Source organism: Fukomys damarensis, unplaced genomic scaffold (genome assembly GCF_012274545.1).
Source record: "Fukomys damarensis isolate Sample0158 unplaced genomic scaffold, DMR_v1.0_HiC HiC_scaffold_18, whole genome shotgun sequence".
Classification (NCBI taxonomy): Eukaryota; Metazoa; Chordata; class Mammalia; order Rodentia; family Bathyergidae; genus Fukomys; species Fukomys damarensis.
In genome coordinates, this window is record NW_022900930.1 from 52,424,036 (window position 1) to 52,448,491 (window position 24,456).

Below are 24,456 nucleotides of genomic sequence, written 5' to 3' on the forward strand. Positions count from 1 at the left end.
GCTGTAAACGTATGTGGGAATGTCTAGGTACACAACCCTCTCGGGCCATCTCTCACATGAGAGGAGGACAAATGAAAGATACAGAAGCATGCGTGATGGCCGCATTCATCCTTGAGAATCTGCACGTGTGTGACACACCTCATGTTCCCCCATCCCCTGCCCTCCCTTCCAACCTCTGCCCATCCCTATTTACAAAACCTTTGATTCCATTTTGCCCTCTTTTCTCATATTTTTTCCATAACTTCTTTCCTTTCCCCACCTCCCTCCCTTCTTCCCTTCCTTTGGACCTTTCCTTTCTATTGTCCATTGCCTGGTACACATTTTGCTTCTCGTTTACTCTTGTATACCTAAAGCATACCAATAAATTTAATGGAATAAAAAATAAATGAAAAGAAGAATGTAGAAGAAAAGAGTCACCAAAAAGAATCACTGAATTGTTAAAACATTTATTAAGTAAGGAATTTGTGCAAAATAATTTAGTAACCAATAAAGAGAAAGATTGATATGAATTTTGCAATTTCTAGAATTTGCATAACCTTATTTAACATATTTATTTTACATGTTCATTCCCATGTTGACTTTGGTACTAGAAAAGGGTCACTTCTTTACTTTCCAAGTTGTTTTCAAGTCTATTTAAGAAAAGCTATATACTTCACATATGTCAAGTAAATTAAATCAGTAGATGAATTAAATGAAATAAGCAACACATGTAATAAAACAGCTATTTTTATGTGTGCTAGTTGCTAAATTGCTTCGGTTGGCCTCAAAGTTATGATCCTCCTGCCTCAGCCTCCTAGACTGTTGTGAGTTTAGGTATCCACCATCATGCTTGGCCAAAATGGCTAGACTGCTTGAGTAAATGAAAGAATGATTAAAAAGTGTCAAGACCACCAATGAAAATGATTGATCCTTTCATGTGCAGGACTCACATCATGGTGACGAGCATGGTACCTATGAGGCCTGCAGTAGCTGAGGTTGCCAATGAAAGACAGTTCTGGTTGAGTACTAAGAGGAAGCCTTACCTCTGATGTCTAGGGCTGACCAGTGTGTTGACCGTGCATTAATTCATTTTGACACCTTCCAAGAGTGTGTTGTTACAGGTGTACGTTTAAGCTCTGTAAGGAGGCTTCTGTACTTGCTCTGAGGACTCAGTGGACACTCAGGTGATGATGCATCCTCTCCCTTAACTTCAAAATCACATCTGCAGCCTCAGCAGTGTCCTGGGACTTGGCCAGTTGTTTGCACAGACTCCTTGGTAGCCATGTATCTGCCAGTACTGGTCTGGACTCTCTCTGTGAGCACGGAGGCCATGTGAGTGTGCAGGAGTGGCTGCGGTCCTCCTCCAGAGCTCCAGGTGAATCTCTTCTCGGCCAATAATGAGGCAGAGAAGAGCAGGAGAGAGATTAAGCGCAGCAGAGCCCTCGGACTTCTAGTGGCCTGCACCGTGTGAGAGTTGGCCTTGGGCTCACATTCTGCCTCCTGGGAGTGGGGTGCTGCTCCAGCCCCCACGTTCAATGCTGTGCATGCTGAGCCCTGTGTCCCCAGGGGACGGCCGTGCAGGTCAGTACAGGGCCAGAGTCACCAGGTTCACAGCATTTAGGCAGCACTCTTGGCCCTGAAGGGTTGGAAGGGCCCCTCTGTGAGGCGAGGCTGTGCAGGCAGGGTTATTCCAGGACTCCCTTGGAGACCTAAATACGTGTTTATGAATATTGGAGTTAGCATCTAAAAAAGCAAGTGCATTCACCATTGTTGCATCTTTGAAGGCAGTGTGGCCCGGTACAGAGATTTGGACTTGGAAGCCAGCTGAGCTGAGTGTGAAGTCAGCCATTCCTCTGCTGCTAGGGGTCTCTGAACATCACCCCACAGTTTGACCCTCTGCGAGCTGCCAGTTCCCTGCAGCTGAGCTGTGGCCTCTCAGAACTGGGGCAGAACCCAGCCCATGATGATCCACACAGACACCCTTTCATGAGGTCACCACTCCATCCTCTCACCACAGAGATCTCTGGGGAGACTTGGGTAGTGAGAGATAGTTGGCTGTCACTGTGAGCTGGGGTCTTGGTGTTCCAGATAGGAAGAGGCTGCTAGGATATAGGAAGGGCCCAGAGTTATGCATTTCCAGTTCGAGTGAACATTTTCACCCTAATACTCTGCCCAGCGTATCTCCAGATGCCATAGCAAAGATGTGAAAAACACATATACCGCTAGGTTATGGAAATGTGGGAGAAAAATATTTTCTGAGAGTTACTTTGTTGCTTTGAACATTCCCAACTTTGTGGGTAATGCAGTCACCACCGAAGTCAGGCTCAGGTTGTAAAGGGTGTTATCATTTGTAGAGTTACCGATTTATCTCCCCTGAAAATCACCTCCAAACTGCTTTCTAATGAGCTCTCATTTTCCAGGAAGTTGAAAGTCTCATGTTTTGTATGTTTTCCTTGCACAAAGCGGTCTTTTTGGGACCTTGTTCAACCGTTTGCTCCGGTTTGATTGGTTGTGATAGCGCAGTGGCCTTGTTTCCTTTGGTTGCACCTTCTGCTTACAAACCAAACTGTCTGGAAGGGTTCTCCTGGACAGCGCAGTGCCCAGGCCTTTGCCGAGGAACCGTCCCAGGGACTGTATGTCAGATTACCTGGAAGCTGGAAACCACCCCGGCAGGAAGGGAGTGCGGGAGCCAGGGGTCCAGGGAACAGCGTATGGGCTTCTAAGGTGTGCGTTTGCTGATTGCCAACCAAGCCGTGAACTTCTACAAGAAGGAAGCACCATGTGCCAAAAAGTAAATAACAAAAGAGGCTGGTGTGACGTGAACTTGTAAAATATTTTTATTCAAGTGAGAATTAATTTTCTCCTCTGGTAAGATGACAGTGCCAGAGAAGCTCGGACATCACCAAAAGCCAATTTCTCCAAGACAACGAGATAATGAAATCTCATTTTCTCAATACCTGTGAAGGCTGTTCTCTGTGCTGAAATACAAAACACGCTCTGCTCAACTGGTCGTATTTGTTTCAGTCTTAAGGCTTAGAGCTGTAAGACGTGGATAATCTTCCTTAGATGCGGATGTTAAAATTTAACTAGCTGCTCTGTATGGTTGCGTTCTGACTTTTCCTTGTGATTGGAAAGATGGAATGGAACTTGGCGGTGGCTGGGACTTGAGTCTATGAATGCGGTTTTGATTGGAATTCCAGTCTCTGTCTGTCAGACCTCCGTCTGGCGAGCTCGCCTTCAAGCCTCATGGTTTTCTTCATTCCTAAGAGCGCACTGCAGAGACCCACGCTGTGCCCTGGCACGGCGGTGGACGTTGACAGCTCTCAAAGGCTCAGCACCCCTGCCGAGGGTGTCTGCAGAGGTGTGTCACAGCGCTCCCTCAGGTGGCAGCACCCTGCTTGCCTCGGCCGCTCCTGCGCAGGGCGCGTGGCAGATACCAGGCATTCCTAGATGCAGTGGGCCCAGTCCAAGTGCGGTGCTGCGGTGACAGAAAAAGGCCTTGATATTGAAGGAGAGGAGCACTTGAGATTCAATTTCCATGGCCAAAAAACAAAACAAAAACAAAACGCTGCAAAACATGTTTCATAGGTTTCCTGTGAAAATCATACACGGGGTGACCAAAATTCACAATGATAAATTTCAGAAAGTTCTTACTGTAAAGGACACTTTGCTGTTATTTCCCTCAAGATTCTCCTCATGGCTTCAAACACACTCACCCGTCATTCGTGTCCCTTTCTGCAGCAGTTCTGGAGTCCTCTCTCCTGAGTGCTTTAAAGGAAGGGTGACCACAAACGTGGTGAATGCCCACTGCTGAGCGCCGTCCCATAGAAACGCGGGATCCCAGAGATACGGTGTAGCGTGGCCCCTGCTTCCTCCTTCCGAGTGCCGGTTGAATTCGGGCTCTTTGTCAAAATCACAATTACCACAAAAGGTAAACATTTTCAAGTGATTCAGGACACAGAGGCGGCTGGGTTCCACAACTAAAGACACACAGGAAAGAGGGCTTCCAGAGCTGCCGCAGAAACGGGAAGCAATTGAGGGATCAGTGTGGGCTGAGCAAGGGTGGCGTTTGGAGGGGAATGACAGGCAGTGTGTATTGTGGCGTAATAATCTTAAAATTATGGTATTGTTTAACATACTCTAGAACTGCATGGTTTAGATCAAGACATGGCCGGATTACAGAAATTTCAAGAAAGAACAGTTATGTGACTTAGTTTGTTTTTCTGAATATGTTTCCAATTTTGCGGGTAATATAACCATTACTAGAATATGTGGCTCGATATCTACTGTTAACTTTGTAGACAAATATCTCACTTTTGTACTCATAAGATTTTGTTATAAGAATTAAGATAAAGCCTCCACACTCCACAATATTGTACTTTATACCTCATAATAATGGTGCCAAAATTCACTGTGAGACAGCAGTCTGTGGAAACACAGGTATAGTCAGTACATCATTGATAAAAGTGTAGAGGTTTTCAAAGTTTATTTTTTCCAAGATTGGGTGCCCAGCGGATTTGTAATCAATTCACATCTTCTACCACAGTTCTAATCTCTTGAAATAATAATATATTCTTAATATAAGCATTGTCTCTCTTCATTTCTAGCTTCTACTACTAACTGGCACCATTATGATGCACAGAAAGCTCTCTGAACAAGACTTTCACACTCAACAGTGTTGACCTCTTCAACATCTTCCAGAATAGATAAAAATATAGAAAATGCAAATAATTAGCTAATATCCATGTTCCTATGGGAAGTAATTGCTTTTAACATCTGTTGTCATTTTTGTTCATATGGGGTCAGCTGATAACCAAAAAAAAAAAAAGTGGCATTTTCCTAAGGAAACTGAAGCTTCCATTCTCGCTGTGGCCTGTGAAGCAGGCACAGAAAGGGTGGGCCTTTGGGAGTGGGCCTGGGCAGTGCGGGCCGGAGCGGAGCACCCTGTTTCACTGGTGTTAAGGCTGGGAACCGGGTCCAAGCTGCCCGAGGAGGCTCTGAGAGCAGCTGTGTCTCCAGCCCGCCTAGGCGGGAGACAAGCACATCTGGGCCACCTGTTTTCCTCCTCATTCCCTGTCACCTGTAGTTGGCAGATCTGCTTCCTCCAGGACTTCAGTGGGGTTTCTTCTGTGCTTCGTCTTCTTCCTGTGGGAATGTCGTAGGATGGGACCAGCGGCCCTCAGCGAAGAAAGCATCTCAGGGCTCTCAAGGAGAAAAGTGTGGTGTCTATGGATCCAGATGTTCAAAATGTCCTGTCCTTATTGATAAAAGAATAGAAGTTGCTAATTCTGAGCTAAAAGGAGCAATAGGCCCCTTCCTTGGTACCAAGTCCTGACTTGTAAATTCCAGACCCAAGCAGGTTTGGTCTAGTCTCCGATGTCTCTTCCTGGTGTGTGGGTAGCAGTGACTGTGTGCACTGCTCTAACTGCCCAGCCCCACCGTCCTGTGAGCAGCAAACTTATGCAAATGTTAAATTGCATCTAGACATTCATGAGGAAGCCTGGAATAGTCTTTTTCAATCAAAGATAGGAATTTTAAATCCTCGCCTACCAGGTGGGTGACTATAAATGAGAAAGTTTTAGCTCGCTCAGGCAAGAGCAGATTTGAACACAGAGAAAATGAAACATGTCTGTTTCCTATTAACAAATGAAGTCAAGGAGAGAGAACTGGCTTTATTAAGTTCTCAGTTTTCATTCCCAGCGTACTCCACTCTGTGGGGCTGCCGCTCAGAGCTGACCAAGGTTCTGGGATCGGGGAGTAGCCAGACCTGCAGGGCAGCCAGATGTCACCACCACAGGGTGTCTTCCCAAATGTGGCCCGTCTGTCGTTCAAAGGTGAGCTTTTCTATACTGATCTCCACGAAGATTTCATCCCAATAGTCTGATAGAACAATGTTGCTAAAGAAGCCCAAGATATTGGCTTGTTCACAATCTAGGCAAAATCATTTTCTGTCTTGCACACTGTCGTGATGACCTTTGTCCCTAGCTTGAAATCCTGGAGAGTTCCCGGGAGTGGAAGCCTGGGAGTAGAGAGAGGACCCGGTGCACCTGGGAGGAGCATGTGCTGCCTGTGTGTTCTGCAGCAAGTCGCCAACCCTCTGCGCGGCCCCTGCAGCCTGGGTGCTGTGGGGCTCTAAGTGCAAAGGCCATTTCAGGGCTTGCAGGGAGATGTGCTGCCGCGGTCCTTGGAAGAGGGCCTCCGGGCTCCTACTGGAGAAGCGGATGCCATCCAGGCTGAGTACGGCTCTTTGACAAGGAGCATGATGCAATCCTAATACTCAACTTTGGTTTTTTTCAAGTTTCCCAAAACACTCACTGAATAAGCTTTTGTACTCCATATATATTTCAGCAAGAAATTGTTCCATAAGATAAGTCATTTTTTTACCCAGCAGATGTCTTTTCTGGATTGCAGTCAGAACCCTGTCTGTTCTAGTTTGTGAACTTTACCAAACTGGTTAGGTCTGCTTCCAGGGCTCCTGAGAGCACACTGACAGATGTGAGGAAGTGAATAAACGTGAATTGCCTTTAAGGCCTTAAAAATGTAGCATTCATTTGAAACGACCGTCTTTACCCACTTAATGCATAATACCTCAATATTTTAAAAATTCATTATAAATTCAGTTTAATAGCACAAAATGAAAAATAGGAGAACTAAATTTTCTAGTAATCTTATGTATTTGGTGAGCATTTACCACATTTCTAATTTTGCCTAGACTGCAAAAAAGTTTGGTTTCAAAATTATTAGAGGAAATTCTTCATTAGCGTGTGTTAGTTACACAGAACAAGGGTTTCATTTGGCACGTTAGAATTTCATGCAGCACACTCTGGTCTGCACCTCCTCCCGAACACCCCGTCTCCTTCCTCTCCCCTAGTAATCTGCCGTCTACACCGCTGGTCGGAGTGTTAGTCCTCCAACATGGAATCAGCACGGGCAGCCCTGAAAGAGCTAAAAGTAGGGCTGCCCTGGGGTCCAGCTCACTATTCCTGTAAGTGGCATGTGTGTGTGTTGGGGGGACCAGATCCAGGCAGTAGATTCTCTAAACACTGAACTTGAATTTCAGTGCTGGACAAGTCAGATTCACAATTGAGAAGTGACTCTCAGTTTCACAATATACCTTGCAGACCTCGCAGAGAAATGCACATGGGCGCTGCTGTCTAACGTCTTTGAACTGTTGTGTTACCTTCTTGCTGAGAGTGTAAGACTTAAAGTCTCACTTTTACCCCATGGAGCGTGAACAGCTGAAAGGCCTCCAAGATGCTGAGCCCAAAAAGCTCAGTGAGGCTCCAGGAGCCTGTCGGACAGCGAGAGTCACCCAGGAAGGAACACGCCAGGCTGGTTGGTAAATAGACCTTTATTAGTCTGGCCAGGTGGCACTCCCGGAGCCAAGTAGCTCAGAGAGGCAACTAGCTCAGAGTCAGAGGCTATTTTATAAAGGGCTATGGGGGGAGTTAACACTCGAAACTTACAGGAAGGGGACAAAGGCAAGGGGTCAGTTGATCATCAATCATGTACTCGACCATAACTGTTGTGTTACCTTCTTGCTGAGAGTGTAAGACTTAAAGTCTCACTTTTACCCCATGGAGCATGAACAGCTGAAAGGCCTCCAAGATGCTGAGCCCAAAAAGCTCAGTGAGGCTCCAGGAGCCTGTCGGACAGCGAGAGTCACCCAGCAAGGAACACGCCAGGCTGGTTGGTAAATAGACCTTTATTAGTCTGGCCAGGTGGCACTCCCGGAGCCAAGTAGCTCAGAGAGGCAACTAGCTCAGAGTCAGAGGCTATTTTATAAAGGGCTATGGGGGGAGTTAACACTCGAAACTTACAGGAAGGGGACAAAGGCAAGGGGTCAGTTGATCATCAATCATGTACTCGACCATTACGTACTAATGGTCAGCAGATCGATTACCCATTGTTTTATAGATTGCGGTGTTCAGAACATTCAGTTACAGGCAGACAAGGCGTGGAGTGATTTACTTTGGGTCTCTATGTTTGTTACAGTTTCTCTCTAGTTTCCCAGCTATCCTTTTTATCTAGCTTCGTTTTATTAGTCTGGCCAGGTGGCACTCCCGGAGCCAAGTAGCTCAGAGAGGCAACTAGCTCAGAGTCAGAGGCTATTTTATAAAGGGCTATGGGGGGAGTTAACACTCGAAACTTACAGGAAGGGGAAAAAGGCAAGGGGTCAGTCGATCATCAATCATGTACTCGACTGTTATGTACTAATGGTCAGCAGATCGATTACCCATTGTTTTATAGATTGCAGTGTTCAGAACATTCAGTTACAGGCAGACAAGGCGTGCAGTGATTTACTTTGGGTCTCTATGTTTGTTACAGTTTCTCTTAGTTTCCCAGCTATCCTTTTTATCTAGCTTCCCAGAACTACCAAGCAATCACCTACTAATTCACAATTGATCATTCCTCATCCTATAAGGGGGGAAAAACAGTCTCTGGGTCACTTGCTGGTCAACATGGAGTTGCTCTAATTTAGTCAGAGGTCTCACAAGAGCAGGGGAAGCAGACTTGGAACTCACTGTGGGGGCCCCTGCCTCCTCCCTCCACGGCCCAGGGCAATCAGCCTGGGCCCCTCCTTACTTTCTGCAGTGGCCTGAATGCTAGATGTGGATTAAAAACCGCAGCACTCAGAGGAGCCTGAGCTGCCCTGCAGTGGCTCTGGGTTATCTTGGATCTGGACATGGAAAGCGGCATATCTGGAGGAAAAGAGACTCGATATAAAAATCTACGAATGGATTTTTCACTAGAGAGACAATTTATAGACTGGTACTGCTCGGTACTGCTCAGCCGGAGCTGCAGTGAGGACACAGGAGTGAGGGGCTGACTGTGCACAGGGACATACACTGGGTGAGAGAGCGTGGAAATGCTGTGCTGGATCCTATGGGCACCGCTGCTCCCTTGTCATAGAGACACGGCAGAGGCTGCTATTTGTTGCTTGGGGCCAACATCTGTCTATATTTCTGCCTCCTGTGGTGTATTACAGATGCTGTAATTGTGAAATAAGTTTATCAAAATAACTTGGGGTATGCATAGGAAGAATCGGTGGAATTAATTCTAGGCAAATTTGCCTAGAATGCAATTTGAGGGAAATGTATTTTGTTTCTGGAGTTATTTTTCCTAGAGAGTGGTGCTTAGCAGAGAGCAAAATCCCTTAGGAGGACACTTCTCCTTCATCTAAACTAAGACAAGCTAGGTGTTCCAAGTCCTCACTCCCAGGCGGGACTCCTCCCAGATGCCAGGAGGACCCAGGGCTCCAGGACAGGGGGACGTGCCTTGCAGTGAACTGCAGGGTTAACAGGGGAGAACCCACCAGGGAAGGAAGGTGGGCATTAGAGTCAAATGCAATGAAATGGTTTAACTGCGACACTTCAATCTATCCAAATGGAAAGTGTGATTTTAGAAGTCCCCTCCAAGCTGGTTCAGGCGGTGTGAGAGACTCCTGCCTCACTGTAAGGTAAAGGAGAGGCCTCTCCTGGGAGGGGGACCAGGTTGGCACTGGCAGGACAGATGACAGTCACAGCCTTCATTCCAGGGACCAGCGTGGCTTCTGATTTCCAAATTCCAAGTCACATCACTTGTTCAGTGCTCTTCTTCTAGTGGTGGCCTTGAAAACCTGACATCAGTGTGCTGTCTCCCCTCCTCTGTCCCTTGCCTCTTCTCTCTCATCTTCCTGACCTGCTGGGATCAAAGGGCACAAGCAGCTTCCTTATTCCTCATGGCCTACCCGAGTGGGGTCTGAGGCCCCGGTTCTGCCGGGGGAGCGGCTCAGGAAGGGTGAACAGAAAGGCAAGCACATTGCCGGTGATCTCAGCTGGATGTGAGACACCAGGACCGAGTCCCGGATCCTGCGCCGAGGCACCTGGGGCCCACTCTCGGTGCCCCTTCTCCCTGGGGCCTGGCTCCGAGCGCGTGAGCTCTCTCTGCTTTGCAAGGTACATCCAGGCCTGCTGCAATGGAATGAGTCCCATTCTTACAGTTTTCTGATCCTTCCCGAATTCTGCAAATGCTATCAGCTAATTGCTTTCTTTTTTAATTTGCTGGGAAGAATTGGCAGAGGGCCAGGCATAGTTGGTTTCTGTGTTTGGAAGTGAGGAAGTATCTTTTCCTCACCCAGTGGGGCTGTAGTTTGTGTGTGTGCATGTATGCGTGTAACTGGATTATGCACACACACAGTCAGCTTTTGGAAATTATGAGAAATTGGAATGTTTTCATTATGAAGGAGTGAAAGGGTCTATTTGGGATCTCATAATGGTTTCAAAATTAAACCTAAAAAAGATGCTAACAGAAGAGAGGCATTAGAAGGCAAAAATTGGTTTCTTTGCTGAACTTCAGATAAGAAAGTCAGATAGGCATTATATATTCAACTGTGTTTTTCCCTCCGATAGTTTCAACACTTATTTTTAAGAGCTCTAGATAATAAGATGTGTATTGGTATTTATAGACTTGAAAAAGGCTGATAATCATAAATATTTCACTATGAGTAAATATCATGTTGAACACCCCAAATATATATGTACTTATAGGTGTTGAACGCCAGCAATATGTGTGTACATGTGTTATTAAAAGTAAATGCCAGGTCAATACAGGGTTACCATTATATATATTTTCCACTTATATACAAAGTCCTAAAATTCTATAGTCTGTATTTTTAAAACAACTTGCACATATAAACATTATTATTAAATATGTCACATTTTTGTAACTACGTAGTTGTTTTCCAAGTGTGCACAGAAAGTGCACCATCACCTCTGTCTATGCACTGGGGCTCCAGAAATCAGTATGGAAAGCCTCCTTGCTCTACAGTTTTCTCGGACTTGTATATAACTGGCCTGCTTGCCTTTTCTCTTTCTTTCTCTCTTTTCTTCCTCCCCCCCTCCCTCCTTCCCTCCTTCCTTCTTTCCTTCTTTTTTTCCCCATCAGGGTTCAAGCTCAGGACCTTGCACTTACAAGGCAGGCGGTGGCGCCACTGAGCTACACCCCTGCCCAGAAAAGCCATTTCAAATGCACCACTATCACACTGAGCTCATCTTCTTCTGTTGCTGCTCCCAAGATGAACAACAAGCTTCTAGAATTGCTTTTAGTTCAGGCTAAGGCTTTCTCCAAGACGCCCTGAGTTTTCTTGGTGTAAAATTGATACCTTCCTTGTTGTATTTTGTTTATGATCTGTGGCGGAGCAAAGAGGGTGAGCGGACGTAGAGCCCTTCGCTAGGCTTTTGTAAACGTGCGTCTTGACACAGCGCTTTACCTGTAGACTTCTCAGACTGCTGGTGACTGCAGCTGAGAGCTATCAGGAGCTCGGTGCTGGGCTGCAGTGTAGCGGCGCAGATGTCTGCACCGCCCGGACTGTAAGTGGAACCAGGCTAAGGTACATGCGGTGGAGACTTGAGGAAAACAGGCCGTGCACATCTAACGCAGTCACACTGAAATTGCCTGATTTCTAAACAAGAGCTGGGACCTTATTTTCTTAAGAACAGAGTTAATGCGAGCCTTCTGTGCAGCGGCTCCTCCAGTTGCGTTGTCTTCTGGACCAGTCTGTTGAGACATCCCAGAGTGCGGAGAAAGCACAAGACGTTTATCTCAGTCCATGCCTGAGAGAGCTCAGACCAAGAGATGCATATAAGAGTAAAATAAGCACAAGTTTTATAAACAGAAATGCACAGTAGTATAAACATATATCGCTCAGAGATTCTGATACAAATGTATAATTGAAGCTGATACTCTGAGATTTCTCTGTTTTATATTAATTGCTAGAAATGTTATGTTGAGCAGAACAGAAAAACAAAACAGAAAAACAATGGCCACTATTTTAACAGACCATAATCAGATGTGAAAATCCCTTTACCCTGGGTGGCACAGTTTACAGTCCTTTCACCTCGCATCCCTTTCCAAATGTCGTGGTGATTTCCATCTGGTGAAGTTCAAGCCCCTGACCTCCTGTGTAAAGGATCCCTGGGTCCATCCCAGGTTCACCTCCTGCTGCCTGGATGTGTCAGTCCAGTGAAGCGAGATGACCCTGTGCAGAGAGGCGCTGCCCCCAAATCCCCACGCCCTCCCCTGTCACAGTCCAACCTTCCAGAAGAAGCAGGCGCACCTGCTCACACAGGTCACTGGCAGGAGCAGACAGGCCCGAGTCCCCTGGCTCAGGATTTCTGCGGACTGCTACGCACACGGGTCAGGACTCAGGAAGGTTCTCCATAGACACAGCAGGTGTGCAGGTTCCACTGTTAGGACAGATGCTGGCAAGAGGGAAAATCTGTGAAGATCCGACTTCCTAGAACTTGTCCTGCAAGAGAAGCCACGGCCACCTGCTGCTTTCCAAACGCCAGTCTTGTGTTTAAGTAGCCCCCATACACGGCAGACCATCTGCTCTGTTCACCCACATTTCCCCTTCTGTCCTGTGGCCAGCCGCTTCTACTCTCTCAGGACTGGGCTCTGGCGTCCCTCTCTCTGGGCGCGAGGGTTAGGTATCTCTCTTCCTCACTGCTCCTAATCTGAGCTCTAGGACTTGTGGCTTCCCATCTTGGAGGGCATCTCACCTGAGGAGCACTCAGAGGTTTGTTAAACTGCGCTTAATGTGTGTTCTAAACTTTCCAGATCTGTGTGTGTGTGTTTTAACGTGTGGAACACTATCTGATTTTTATATGATCTTCAAAATTAAAAAAAATTATAAAATGAAAATATCTGAAATAAAAGAACTTAAAATACAACCAGACAAAGGAAACACTGTTTTTGCTATTTTGGAATATGTAAGAAAAATCTCCTTTTTCTTCTTCCTGAAGATTGAACCCAGGGCCTCCCATAAGGAAGTGCTCTACACCCCAAGCCTGAAACTTTAAAAAAATTATAAAATGGCAAAAGTGTAATACAAAGTTTTCCCGTTGGAGCCAGTTCTTAGGAAAATCAATACCTTTGCAAATGACATGCACTAAAAATGAATAGTCTGTTTATTATGCTTCCCATATCAAACAATACAAAAGTGTTCTCTGGCAAAATATAGCCTTTCCTAATTTAAGTCAAGAATAAAACACATTTTGCTTTTCTTATGTTCTCTAGACCCCAGAGCCGTTTTTTCTCCTTTCTATCAGAGTCTTGAGTGCTCTCCATGAATGTGCCATCCAGCGAGTGTTCAGTAAATATTCTGAGAGAATGAAAAAGTGGTTGATTATCCAATATTATACTTTAGGCCGAACATATGGCAAGATTCAAGCTCCAATAAAGCATGATGGAGATAAGTCTTTATAAAGTAATATTAGCTATAAAATTAATATTTAAAAATTAGGCTTCATTTTGACCTGTGTCATGGAAGCATAAGATTCCACTGATGTCTGACTACAGTATGAATCAGTGGGTTCCCAAACAGCTAACTGAGCAATTTGTTAGGATTTGGGTCTGTCGGCCTGTGGGATTTTTGTTTCTCGGCCATGGAAGCACTCAAAATCCCTGACTGGTGACTTCCTGAGAAACTACTTTTGAGCAAAGTGATTTGTTATTCCACAGCTTTCTTTCTGCTCTCTTACGAGGGTATTCACAGCAGCCTGTGGTTTGAAAAGTGATGCTATCCAATTTTCGATATGAATGTCAGTTTGGCAACTTTTGGCCTTGCCGGGATTTGTGGAGTGATTTTGATCTCTGCAAAAAGATGTAACTTAATGATATTTCCTAATTTACTTAAAATATGCACTTGACATTTTAACTAAGCTGTAGCTTTAAATGCATTTGACATTTTACAGTCACAAACATGATAGGTTTTGCAATACATACAACATGTAATTTAGGGGCACACCTCTGTTCAGTGGGGTTATAAATCCAACCTTCATTTAAGTGGAAGGACAGCATTTGTTCTGGTTGTCTCTTCCTGTGAGACTTCACTGAGTTCGCTTTCTCCTCTCCTGCATTTTGTGTCTAAAATGATCACACTACTATCCTATCAGTGATTTCAATGTCTTCGGTGGTGGTACAGTGCAGACGCTTTTGGATCTATTTCTAGGTGCAGTTCATCCTAGTAGTTTCTTTAGAAATGGAAGAAGAATACACGTGTTCATTCTGAAACTCCCGTCTGTGCCAAGCACACATGCACCTGGGGTGCAGAAGCACTGCCGGGAGTCCTTCTTACCCAACCCTCCTTCCTGCCGCCAGGCAAGCTCTGTCCGTTCCGTGACTGCTGGGGGAAGAGAGCGGAAGTGGATTCCGTGTTCTACAGAACAATGGAAGGAGAGAGGGAGAAGCAGAGGGGGGGGAGGGGAGGGAGAGGCCTGTTCTGAAACCAATTATGCTTTTCTTGAAAAAAATAAGAATGAAATTGATTTTTTGTCATTGCCCTCAACAAATTCCTTTTCTTAATCGCTCTATTCTACCTCCTGCACATAATTCCAGGAGAGCCTTGGATAGAAAGCCTGAGGCTTTGTGCAAAGTAGTAGACAGGATTTCCGAAGGGCTGGGTGGAATAGACTTAGCCTGAGGTGAACAGGGCCCCTACTCAGCCGCCTTCCAGCTCACTCAGACCAGGCAAGGCAGAATCATGGCAGGGAGGGCTGGGGATTTAGCTCAGTGGCACTGTGCCTGCCTTGCAAGTGCAAGGTCCTGAGTTCGATCGCCGGCACCTAAAAAAAAAGAATTACGGCAGAAAGAGAGGTAGGTGCCACAATTAGATTCGTACTCTGGGGCCTGTCAAAGTGTTTTTTATGTGCCATCCCCTTTGTTCTCCGAGATCCTAATTTTCTAGGGCCAGTGTAGGCAGAGGTAGGTCAAACACCCTCTGTTGTAGGTGATTTCAACTCTAATAGAGAAAAAAGAAGGAACAGAAAGATGACTGACTTCCTTCTGTGTATTTCTGACTTTCAGTGACTTACCACTTAGTTAGCACACAGTTTCCTTAAGGGAGAATCGGTGGGGAGGGGTAAGGGAAAGCTAATAAGGGAAAAGAAAAAAATATGAGAAAATGAAAAAATGGAAATGAAGTATTTGTAAAGGGGGAGGGGAGAAGGTCATGAAGGGAAGGGGTGAGGGGAAAAAATGAGAACCAAGACCTATCATGTAAAGGTGCAAGATCCCAATGAAGAAAGTAACTGTACTGGATCCCTAAAATGTACCAATCAACTCAATGAGGAATAAATTTTTAAAAATTTAAAAAAGGAGAATTGCGGGGGTTACAGACTCAAGGATTGTGAGTGGCAGCACGGCCAGCATGGGGGGGGGTGGAGGATGGGCGCCCTGGGCCAGGCCATTGGTGTCCTGTGCTGGAGACTGGGCCAGGGCCTCGTATGCGCTCCTGCCAGCATCCGCTAAGGGCCGCACTGACTCCGCTTCTCAGAACCTGAGCAGCTCGGTCGTATCTCCCGAGGTGGTGCAGTTGGACCACACTCCCTCCTAAGATCTGCTTCTAAACTCACTCCTTCCAGAGAATTGAACTTGTATTGACTTGAACGTGCTGTCGCATTACTTGATGCCTCTTCCTACTTGAATGACTATTTAAAACTTCAAAATGGGGGATGAATAAAATAATCCTCGCTGATTTATGTACACCTCGTTTTTCACAATGAATGATAAAATTCTTCATTAAATACTAATTTTTGGCTTTGTACTAACTTGGTTATTTTAATTATTAATCATGAAAGTCTCCCAGTCTCAAATTTTCCCATATATTTTTAATTAATGTATTTTATCGGAGGTGCTTATGTATGCACAAGTCATACTAATGAGTGTTATAAGGGGATTCTGTGTAATATCTCCCCGATGGTAAAATCCTACACCGCCATAGTAAACATTACCAGGATACAGAGAAGGAAGACATAAGGCATCTTTCCAGCAGTGGAGCAATTTCTGGGGTAAATGCCGGGGACAACATGGGCTGGATTGATTACAGGTTGAATGCTTAGTTTCTAAGAAGACGAGAAAGCATTTTTCAAAGCAGCCATTCCATCTTACAACCCCACCAGCTACACAGGAACAGGCAGCTCTCTCTGCATCCTAGATAACATCTGGAGTCCCTGTCTCTGATTTAGCCACTGTGAGAGTTGTGAAACGATACTTCTTTGTGCTTCTAATTCACATTTCCCTAGTGACTGAGGATGCTGATCATCTGCCCCTTCTCCACGCATGTGTCCTCCAGGGGTTCCGGCGCTTTAAGTCTTTTGCCTGTTCTCTTCTTGTGTCGTATCTGCTTTTTCACTGTTGAGTCTTCAGTGTTTGTTCTGTATTCTAAATCCTTGACCTTTTTCAAATTTGTGACTTGGAAATATTTTCTCCCAGTCTCTCATGAATCCTTTCCTTCTCTTAACTAGGTCTTTTGCAAAGAAACTTCATAATTTTGTATGAGGTCCAGTACAATAATATTCCTTCTTGATTATAATTTCAGTGTTTATCTAGGAATTATTTGCTTAGCTCCAGAGAACCTAAAGATTTTTAAAATTTGTTTGAAAATCTTACATTTTACCACTGTAGTTACTATACAAGAAGTTAGACTTAGCTCTAGGGCTCTTGTTTGCCTGCTTATTTGCTTGTCTGTTTTTTGACTTGTGATCATCAGACTGTTCCAGCAGAATTTGTTGGATTTGTCCATTGGTTTACTTTCACAATTTGTCTAACATAAGTAGAGACTATTTGTATAAGTCTATTTCCAGGTTTTGTGCTTTGATACACTTATAGTTGGGGTTATCCCTCTTCCAGGAGATCAGTACTGGGCAGTGTTCATTGCCATAGTTTAAAATAAATTCTGAAATCTGATGGACTAATCTTACATATATTTTTTCAAAATTGGTAGAGACATCCTAATTTATGTATTAACTTATCATATTAATTTTAGGGTAAATTATCTATATTTACTGAAAATATTGTCTGAACTCTGATAGAATTTGTGTAAAGTTTGTGGATCAATTTGGGGAGAATGACCGTCTTTACAGTTCTGAGTCTGCTGATGCATGAGCAGGGTATGCCTCTCCATTTATCCAGTTTTCTTTTTTTCTCAAGTATCGGATAGCTTTCAGTGTAAATTCTTATACACATTTTCTTAGTTTTAATCTAAGAATTTTTCACATGGTAATAAATGGTGTATTTTTAATTTTGCTGTCTACCTGTACATTGCTGGTGTGTTGAAATTAAAGTGATTTTGCATATTATTGTGTGTCCTTTTGATCTCAAATACTGGCTCTCTGAGTTTCCTTGTACATTCCTTGGCTGTTTTTTTTTTGTTGTTGTTGTTTTTTGTTTTTTGAGGTAAGTTTTCACTGTGTAGTTCAGGATGGTCTTGCACTCACTATGGAGCCCAGACTGGCCTTGACCTCCCAGAGATCCTTCTGCCCCAGCCTCCTGCATGCTGGGATTACAGCGATAGGCTACCACACCTTAGCATTTTCCTTGTGGACAATCATGTTACCTGCAAATACTAACAACTGTATTTCTGCTTTTGAGATCTGCGCAGATGTATTTCCTTTTCTTGTCACAGTCTGGCAAGATCTTTTACCTTGTGTTGACTCAGAGTGGAAACAGAAACTTACTCAAGTCAAGGGACCTCTTATCACTTCTGGTTTGCCCAATCTTGAGGAACAGAATTCAGCCTTCTACCATCGAATGTAATTTTATCAGTAGATTATTGATACTGTTAGTCAAACAGAAGAAATTTATCTCCATTCATATTTTACTGAGAACATTTCTCATTCTTAGATGCTTAATTCTGTGAAATAAGTTGACACACATTACTGTGATTTCATGTTCGTTAGTTTTAGGCTCCTACTATGGCAGATGACACTGGTTGACTTTCGAAGTATTAAGTTATTTTAGTATCTATCATGGTGTACAGTTCTTGTTTTACACTGCTTAACTCTATTCTTTATTTTTAAAAATAACTTGTTTCTATGGTCTTAAAGCATATTCTTTCTCCATTTCTTTTTTCTGCTGATTTTGGCATCAGGATCATTCCTACTTTCATCCTACCCCAAGGTCACAGACTCCCTGGCTTGGACAGGAACCCCCTTTCTCCGCACGTGGAGGCTGGGACCTGAGATCAGGTGCTGGGACACCTGTCCAGCCTGGCGAGGGCCTCTTCTCTACTTGTAGACAGCAGCCTTCTCTCTGTGTCCCATAGCCCTCCGGCAGGTGAATTTTTGAAAGAGGGCACACAATTCATTCTAAAGAAATGAGTTTTACTAATGGCCTAAAATAAGCGGAGGAGTGTTCCTTCCATCTGCTCCCATTGTGTGGAATGCCTGCTAGTCCCTAAAAGTTTGGTAGAATGGTAAAATGAGGACATGTAGGTCTGGAAGTTTATTTTGGGGGAGTTGTGCCAGGTATGGTATATGGGGTATATGGTGGTTCTCACTGTGAACTTCGTATTGGGTGAGTTGCAAGAGTATGTTTTTGAGAGCGTGGTCATTCACATGGGCTGTCTGTGTCCTTCTGGCCTCCCTTCTCTGTCTCTGTGATGTCTCTCATGTCTGGTCATGTTTGCTGAGCCACCGTCCACACCATCAGTTGATTTTTTGGTCAGTATTCTTAGATGTTTGCCAATGCTATAAATGTTTTCAAAGAAAGACCTCTTTGTTCCATCATTTGTCTATATTATTATTTTAAATTTGAAACTTATGATTTTTCCCTTATCTTTTCATATTTTTTTGCTTATACCTGTGTTAGCTTATATTACTCTTGTTTTTCTAACTTTTGACTTGGGGTCTTAAGTTATTGATGTGAGAGTGTCCTTATTATCTAATATACATTTTAATGTTATTCATTACCCTCTTGGCACTATTTAGTTAAGCACTACGAATTTTTATTTATTTATTTATTTATTTATTTATTTCTTTATTTATTTGGTACCGGGGATTGAACTTGGGTCCTTGCGCTTGCAAGGCAGGCGGTGGAATCCCTGAGCTACAGTCCTGGCCCTCCGCATTTTTGTATGCTGTACTTGTATTTTCATTTAGTTTGGTGTACATCTTTATTTCCTTGAAACTTCTTCTTTGACCCACGCATTTTTTAAGGCATGCTGTCTAGTTTTCAAGTGATTAGGGATCTTCCTGTCATACTTTTTCTGTTGCACATATCTAAGTTGATAGCATTGTAATCAGCACACTTTGTACAACCGCATTATTCTCAGTTTCTGGAGATTTGCTGTCTCGCTTAGAATATGGGCACCTTGGTGTGTTCTCTGCGGGCACAGGACAGAAAGGTGCTTTTCACTCACTGCATGGGTGCTCCATTAAGGCTGTTAGTCCGGCTGCTAGATGGCGTTGCTGAGTTCCATAGCCTTATTAGTGTTTGGCCACAGCAGAGGATGGAGTCAGTGTTGTTCACTTTCCCTTTGTTGAAGCAAAGTCTGCACCACACAGATGCTGTCTGGGCTGCTTTAGGTGATGTGGCAACCGTGGCAAAGCATCTGCAGAGACGGGTGAGGTCCCTGGTTTCCTCCCCATCCCAGTCCCCGAGGTACTGTAGATCAGAAGACAGCAAGAGTGGAGAGCAGCTGTCTGTAGTCCACAAGATGCACACAGAGCTTGAGTCTCACCAGATGGAGGAGTAGATGAAGGTACAGACAGGAAGGAAGACCAGGCAGGAGTCGCTGGGACAGGACACAGCAAGCTCAGGGGCTCAGGGTCATGTGGGTTTTCAGAGATGGAAGGGAAGCTGCTGAGAAGAATGTGGATCCCATCAGGACCCCAGTGTGAGAGATCGCCCCAGGGATAATGCAACCCAGACAGCTGGCATCCTGCCTCGTGGTGCCTGGTGGGCAGGTGGCCTCCCTTTCCCAGAGCCTGGCCAGGCCCTGCTGAGATGCTCCAACCTCTTCTGTGTGAAACACAGCTTGTCAACTGGATGATCTTGTGTCATGGTCAAGTTTTCTAAGAGACGCTAACATGTACATATCACCTACTTTGGTATTTGTATTTCACTTAAGACATTGACTTTAAAAATGGTTTATAACAAGTTGGCCCATGGGGTGTGGCCATCTAAAATAAGGAATTGGTGAATTAAGGACCATAAAGTGAAATCAAAATAACTTGAGATACAAATGAGTATACTGAAAAACAAGTCAATAGCTCCTAAGTGTGAGGAGTATTTGCACAGTTACTTTGCTACTGAAGCAAGATCTCATTGTTTTTCTAAGCCTGGTAGTTCTGCCCTTGTTCATCCAGGATTGCTTTGGTGTTGGTGCTTAGTAAACCATGTCCATTCGGTCCAGAGCTCTGAGACCAGAACCTATGCTGGGTGTTGAGATATTTACAACTGCAGACATCTGTCAATGGGCACTTTCTCCTGGAGGAATGGACATTCTGGTTGATTGGCCCTGCAACACAGCTTTGTCTCTAGGCAACACTAACACACAAATCTGTAGACATCCACACTTCCTTAAAAATGTTGGCAGAGATGATACATGCAATCTCCTTTGGCCAGGGAAAAACTATTAGTTTTCAAAGCACTGTGGGTACCATTGTGCTAATCCACACATCCAGCTTTTTATTTTTTCTCATTACGTTTATTGGTGCATTTTAGGTATATGATACAGTCACATTCATCATTTGGATCTTGCACCTTTCCACGACTTATTTTGGTTCTTACTTTTTCTCCATTCTCCTGTCCTCCCTTCACCCTCTCCACCCTTCCCTATTTACAAAGATTTTGTTTCCATATTTTTTGCTTTTCTCATATTTTTCTTTTCCCTTCTTACCTTTTCCCTATCGCTCCCATTTCCGCTAAACTGTTAGACCTTTTCTTCCTAAAGCTTTTAAATATATCCCAGCACAATGTTCTGTGAAATATTTTTCTTATAATTCAAACATTTTTCTTTGATGAATAGACATAAAGATCTATTCACATAACCACTCCTTGAGGGTAACTGATGTTTACTTTAACACTACGGCAAGTATACATTTGTTTCTCAGAGAAATCACAATACATTCTGGGAAAATATAAGAATATGTAGATTAAACATGAGAAGTGACAACCATTATTCAATAATTTAGGAGAAAACTAATGAATTCAAATTGCCTAGAAAAATCATATTGATTCCTGCATGGTGTGTGAAGCTATGCGCTGTTTCTCTCCTACATCCTCTCTTGAGAGAATGGGATAGAACTGCTTCCTGGAAGGATTGCTCAAGTGAATTAAATAAACACAGTGTGATGCTTGGCTTTGCTTAATTTCAATCATTAGCACAGCTCCAGGTATGGGCCATAGTTGTTTAATGACCACCCGAGATAAATACACTGCGGCTAAAAGGTGTGGGGCAACCCAGCGCATAAGCTTCACTCCTAACTCTGTGGTTTTAACTCCAGTGTGCTTAGATATAACCAGAATCTTTTAAAGTATGCTCTTGTCCTTTGTGTTTTCAGGCTGTCCGGATTTCAGCTGCCCTCCTCCATCGTCAGCACAGGATCTATCCTAACCCTGTGGTTCACCACGGACTTTGCAGTGAGTGCCCAGGGCTTCAAGGCGCTGTATGAAGGTAGGAGAACAGGCCTGCAGGGGGACCCGGGCTCTGAGTGACCCGGGGCAGCATGTACACTGATGGTGTCCTTGAAGGAGGGTCTGCCAGGTCACAGGCACAGCCCACTGTGCACATTGTGATTTGTGGCCTACGTCGACAATAAGACAACCCTATTTCTCTATAATTAGCATCCTTCTAGGACAAACCATGCCAAGGTTTTCCTTTAATGGTAGGAATTTTCTTGATCAGATTCTTTTTCTCAACATATAGTAGAAACTGGTTGAAAAGCAAATTAATAATGCCTCTAGGTGATGAAGACTTCATTTTCACTGGAGAAGAGTTTCCTAAAACTCTTTGCTGGGCAACGCTATTCCCACTCAGCAAAGAGGAAAAACAGTTTTGTGAAATGAGTTTTTCTTGTCAAAGGTGAAATTTTTAATTGAGAAGAGTAATTTGTTTTTACTGTTGTTTGATCCTTGCAAAATGAACAGATTTTGTCTTATTTTTTTTTCTTGTCCTCAGATAATGTGCTTAGATATATGGATTATGCTGTTGTTTCTAGATTTGGTAAAAATTTACAAAAACAGTGATTAAACTTTGATAGAAGAAATGATTACTTAATGTTTTATATTTGAAAAATTGAACTAATAATTCTTCAAGTAAAAGGCTGAAGCATGTGCATTTTCATCTTGATTTGCATAGAGATTTCAAATTTTCATATGTGATGCAAGAGCTATTCTTTTTCACACAGATTCTATAGTCTGTGAATTTTTAAAAATGTGAGTGGAGCTGTAGCTCATTCTGCTTAAAGTATATAGTTTATTCTGTTGTCCTTTTCTTCTAAGTCACAAATGTGTAGGTTCTGTATGGAATTCAGTGCACTTGGGCAAAACATTCTTTATGGAAATCTAAAAATCCTCATGGACTTTTGCCGAACTCAGCTGCAGTGCAATTATCAGAAAATATACAGAGTGTGTTTTGTACACATACAGACTCACTTACCCTTCTTTGAAGTTTTATGTGGATTGATGCCGAGGGTTGAGGCTGTGTGATATGACTCTCCCATCTTTGAGGCTGTGCTTTTCTGACATAAACCAGTACAAGCCTCCAGAAAGGGTGAATCACCTTTAAGTCAATTATTGTCAAGGGATAATTCAATCTTTGGAAAGCAATTGGCTAGTTTAAGATTAATGGGTGCTGTTAGATTTGGAATTGGGTTATACCTAGGTTACTGCTTCACATAAACCACAAGTTCACGTGACCTCTTTCTTCCATAACCTGGCCCACATGTCTCTAAGGCCATCCATTCCAGCTGCCTCTGCAGATGCTTGGTCCAGTCCACCTTTGTGAGAGTTGCTGAGAAGGTAGCTCACCCTTCCAGCTTCTAGAAACCTGGCCATTTTCTAACCTTCCTGACAAACTTGATTCTTCAATACCATATTTTGCTGGATTTCCTGTGGTTGAAACTGTAGAAACTATTGATTTTGAGTGACTGCCCATTGACTAATTTTATGAAATTTTCCTTGGATATTGTTAGTTTTATTGGCTGTCTGATGATATATAAAAATGGTTGTTATTCAGAAAGGCCAATGAGAAAAATGGTGAGAAATGTAAATAGGGCTATAAATTAAGTTAAATATAGTTTTAAAATATACTATGTGAAAAAGAGTTTTGTATAATATACATTTTCAATAACACTATTATAATATAGTCTGGTATTTGCAACTACATACAAGTTTGCATTTTGAAAGAAGAGACTACAATGAAAATACAAATGTGCTTCAAAATCATAACCAATATTTCATATCTGTGTCTTAAGAATAGCTCTCAATTGGCTTAAAGAATTTTGGGAAGAAGAAAGTGTACTATTTGGAGTTAATTATAGTAAAAACAGAGTAGGGGTGGCATGTGTCTGGAGCAGGGAGAACTCCATGACTTCATCCACAGTTCTGATTTCCGAGGAGTCCAGAATTCACTGACTTTCCACACAGCATCCACAGGGAGAGCAAGATTTTGTTGAGGAGAGAGAATGTAATACTCGATACACCTATTCAGATATACGGGTATCGGCAGAGCCAAGGAGGATGGTCACGGGATTATTCTGAATTGTTTTGCATTCAGAACATTCTTCTTTCGATAACTCAGATCTTCTCCTGTCCCTGTGAGAAAGCCTGTCCACCCAGTCACTCATAGGAGTCAAAAAATGTAGTAACTTTTTGATATCCAAGAACTCTTCCCAAAATGTAGATATGAAGTGCCAAAACAATTATAGATAATTTTCTACAGTCTTTATTGTATTCTTCCAATTAAAATTAGGAATTCTCTGATAGTATCAGATGGCGGTTTAATATTCTGTTTAAATTCTTTGCCTTGAACTGAGCCGTCTTCCAAGCTTCCAAGATCGGTCTAAACGGAATAACCTTGGTAACAAGATGACATGAGAGCTGAGCTCAAACCTTATGGGCAGTACCCTGAAATAAGGATTACAAAAGTTATTATTCAGGAGAATATTGTCATATAATATGTGGTGCCAATAAATTCAAATTAATATGTTCAGTCATTCAATTTAACTGTGTAAATGAAATGATAGCATTTGCAAACTTCCTCCTAATGCTGCTCACATAAAGTATTTGACTTTCTGCATATGAAGCCTTTTAGAAACTTAGCAAATAAGTTTGGAGGTGCTTGTTGATGTCAACACATTTTTCATGTAAATACAAAGCAATATTGAAGTTGCTATCTTGATTGAGTGCGCTGGAGACTTCAGTGTGCTCATCAGTGAGTATTACCGTTCGCTGTGCATTAAAACATTTGCGAGGATCTATTTGATACACCTATAATGGAGCATACTGATTATAGATGATTGCCAATGAGACGTATCAAAGAATGTTTCCTTTTGTGCCCAAAGTTGAAGGACTGTGTCCATAAATAGCATTGATTCTCACAGTCTGGATCATCTGTTATTTTGTCACAATCTCAGTTATTAAAATTTTTATTTTATCATCAAAGTAATCCATATTTGAAGAAAGACATCATCTAGGATGTCAGAAGATGGA

The 24,456-nt window shown here is 43.2% G+C and overlaps 1 protein-coding gene across 1 annotated transcript in view; it reads left to right on the top strand.

Moving 5' to 3' along the window:
* Csmd1 (CUB and Sushi multiple domains 1) overlaps positions 1–24,456 on the top strand; it is a 1,140,625-nt gene that overhangs the window by 164,874 nt on the left and 951,295 nt on the right. The window contains exon 2 of the mRNA XM_010620376.3: positions 21,306–21,418. Within this exon, the coding sequence (XP_010618678.1) occupies positions 21,306–21,418 (113 nt within the window). The remainder of the gene's footprint in view (positions 1–21,305; positions 21,419–24,456) is intronic.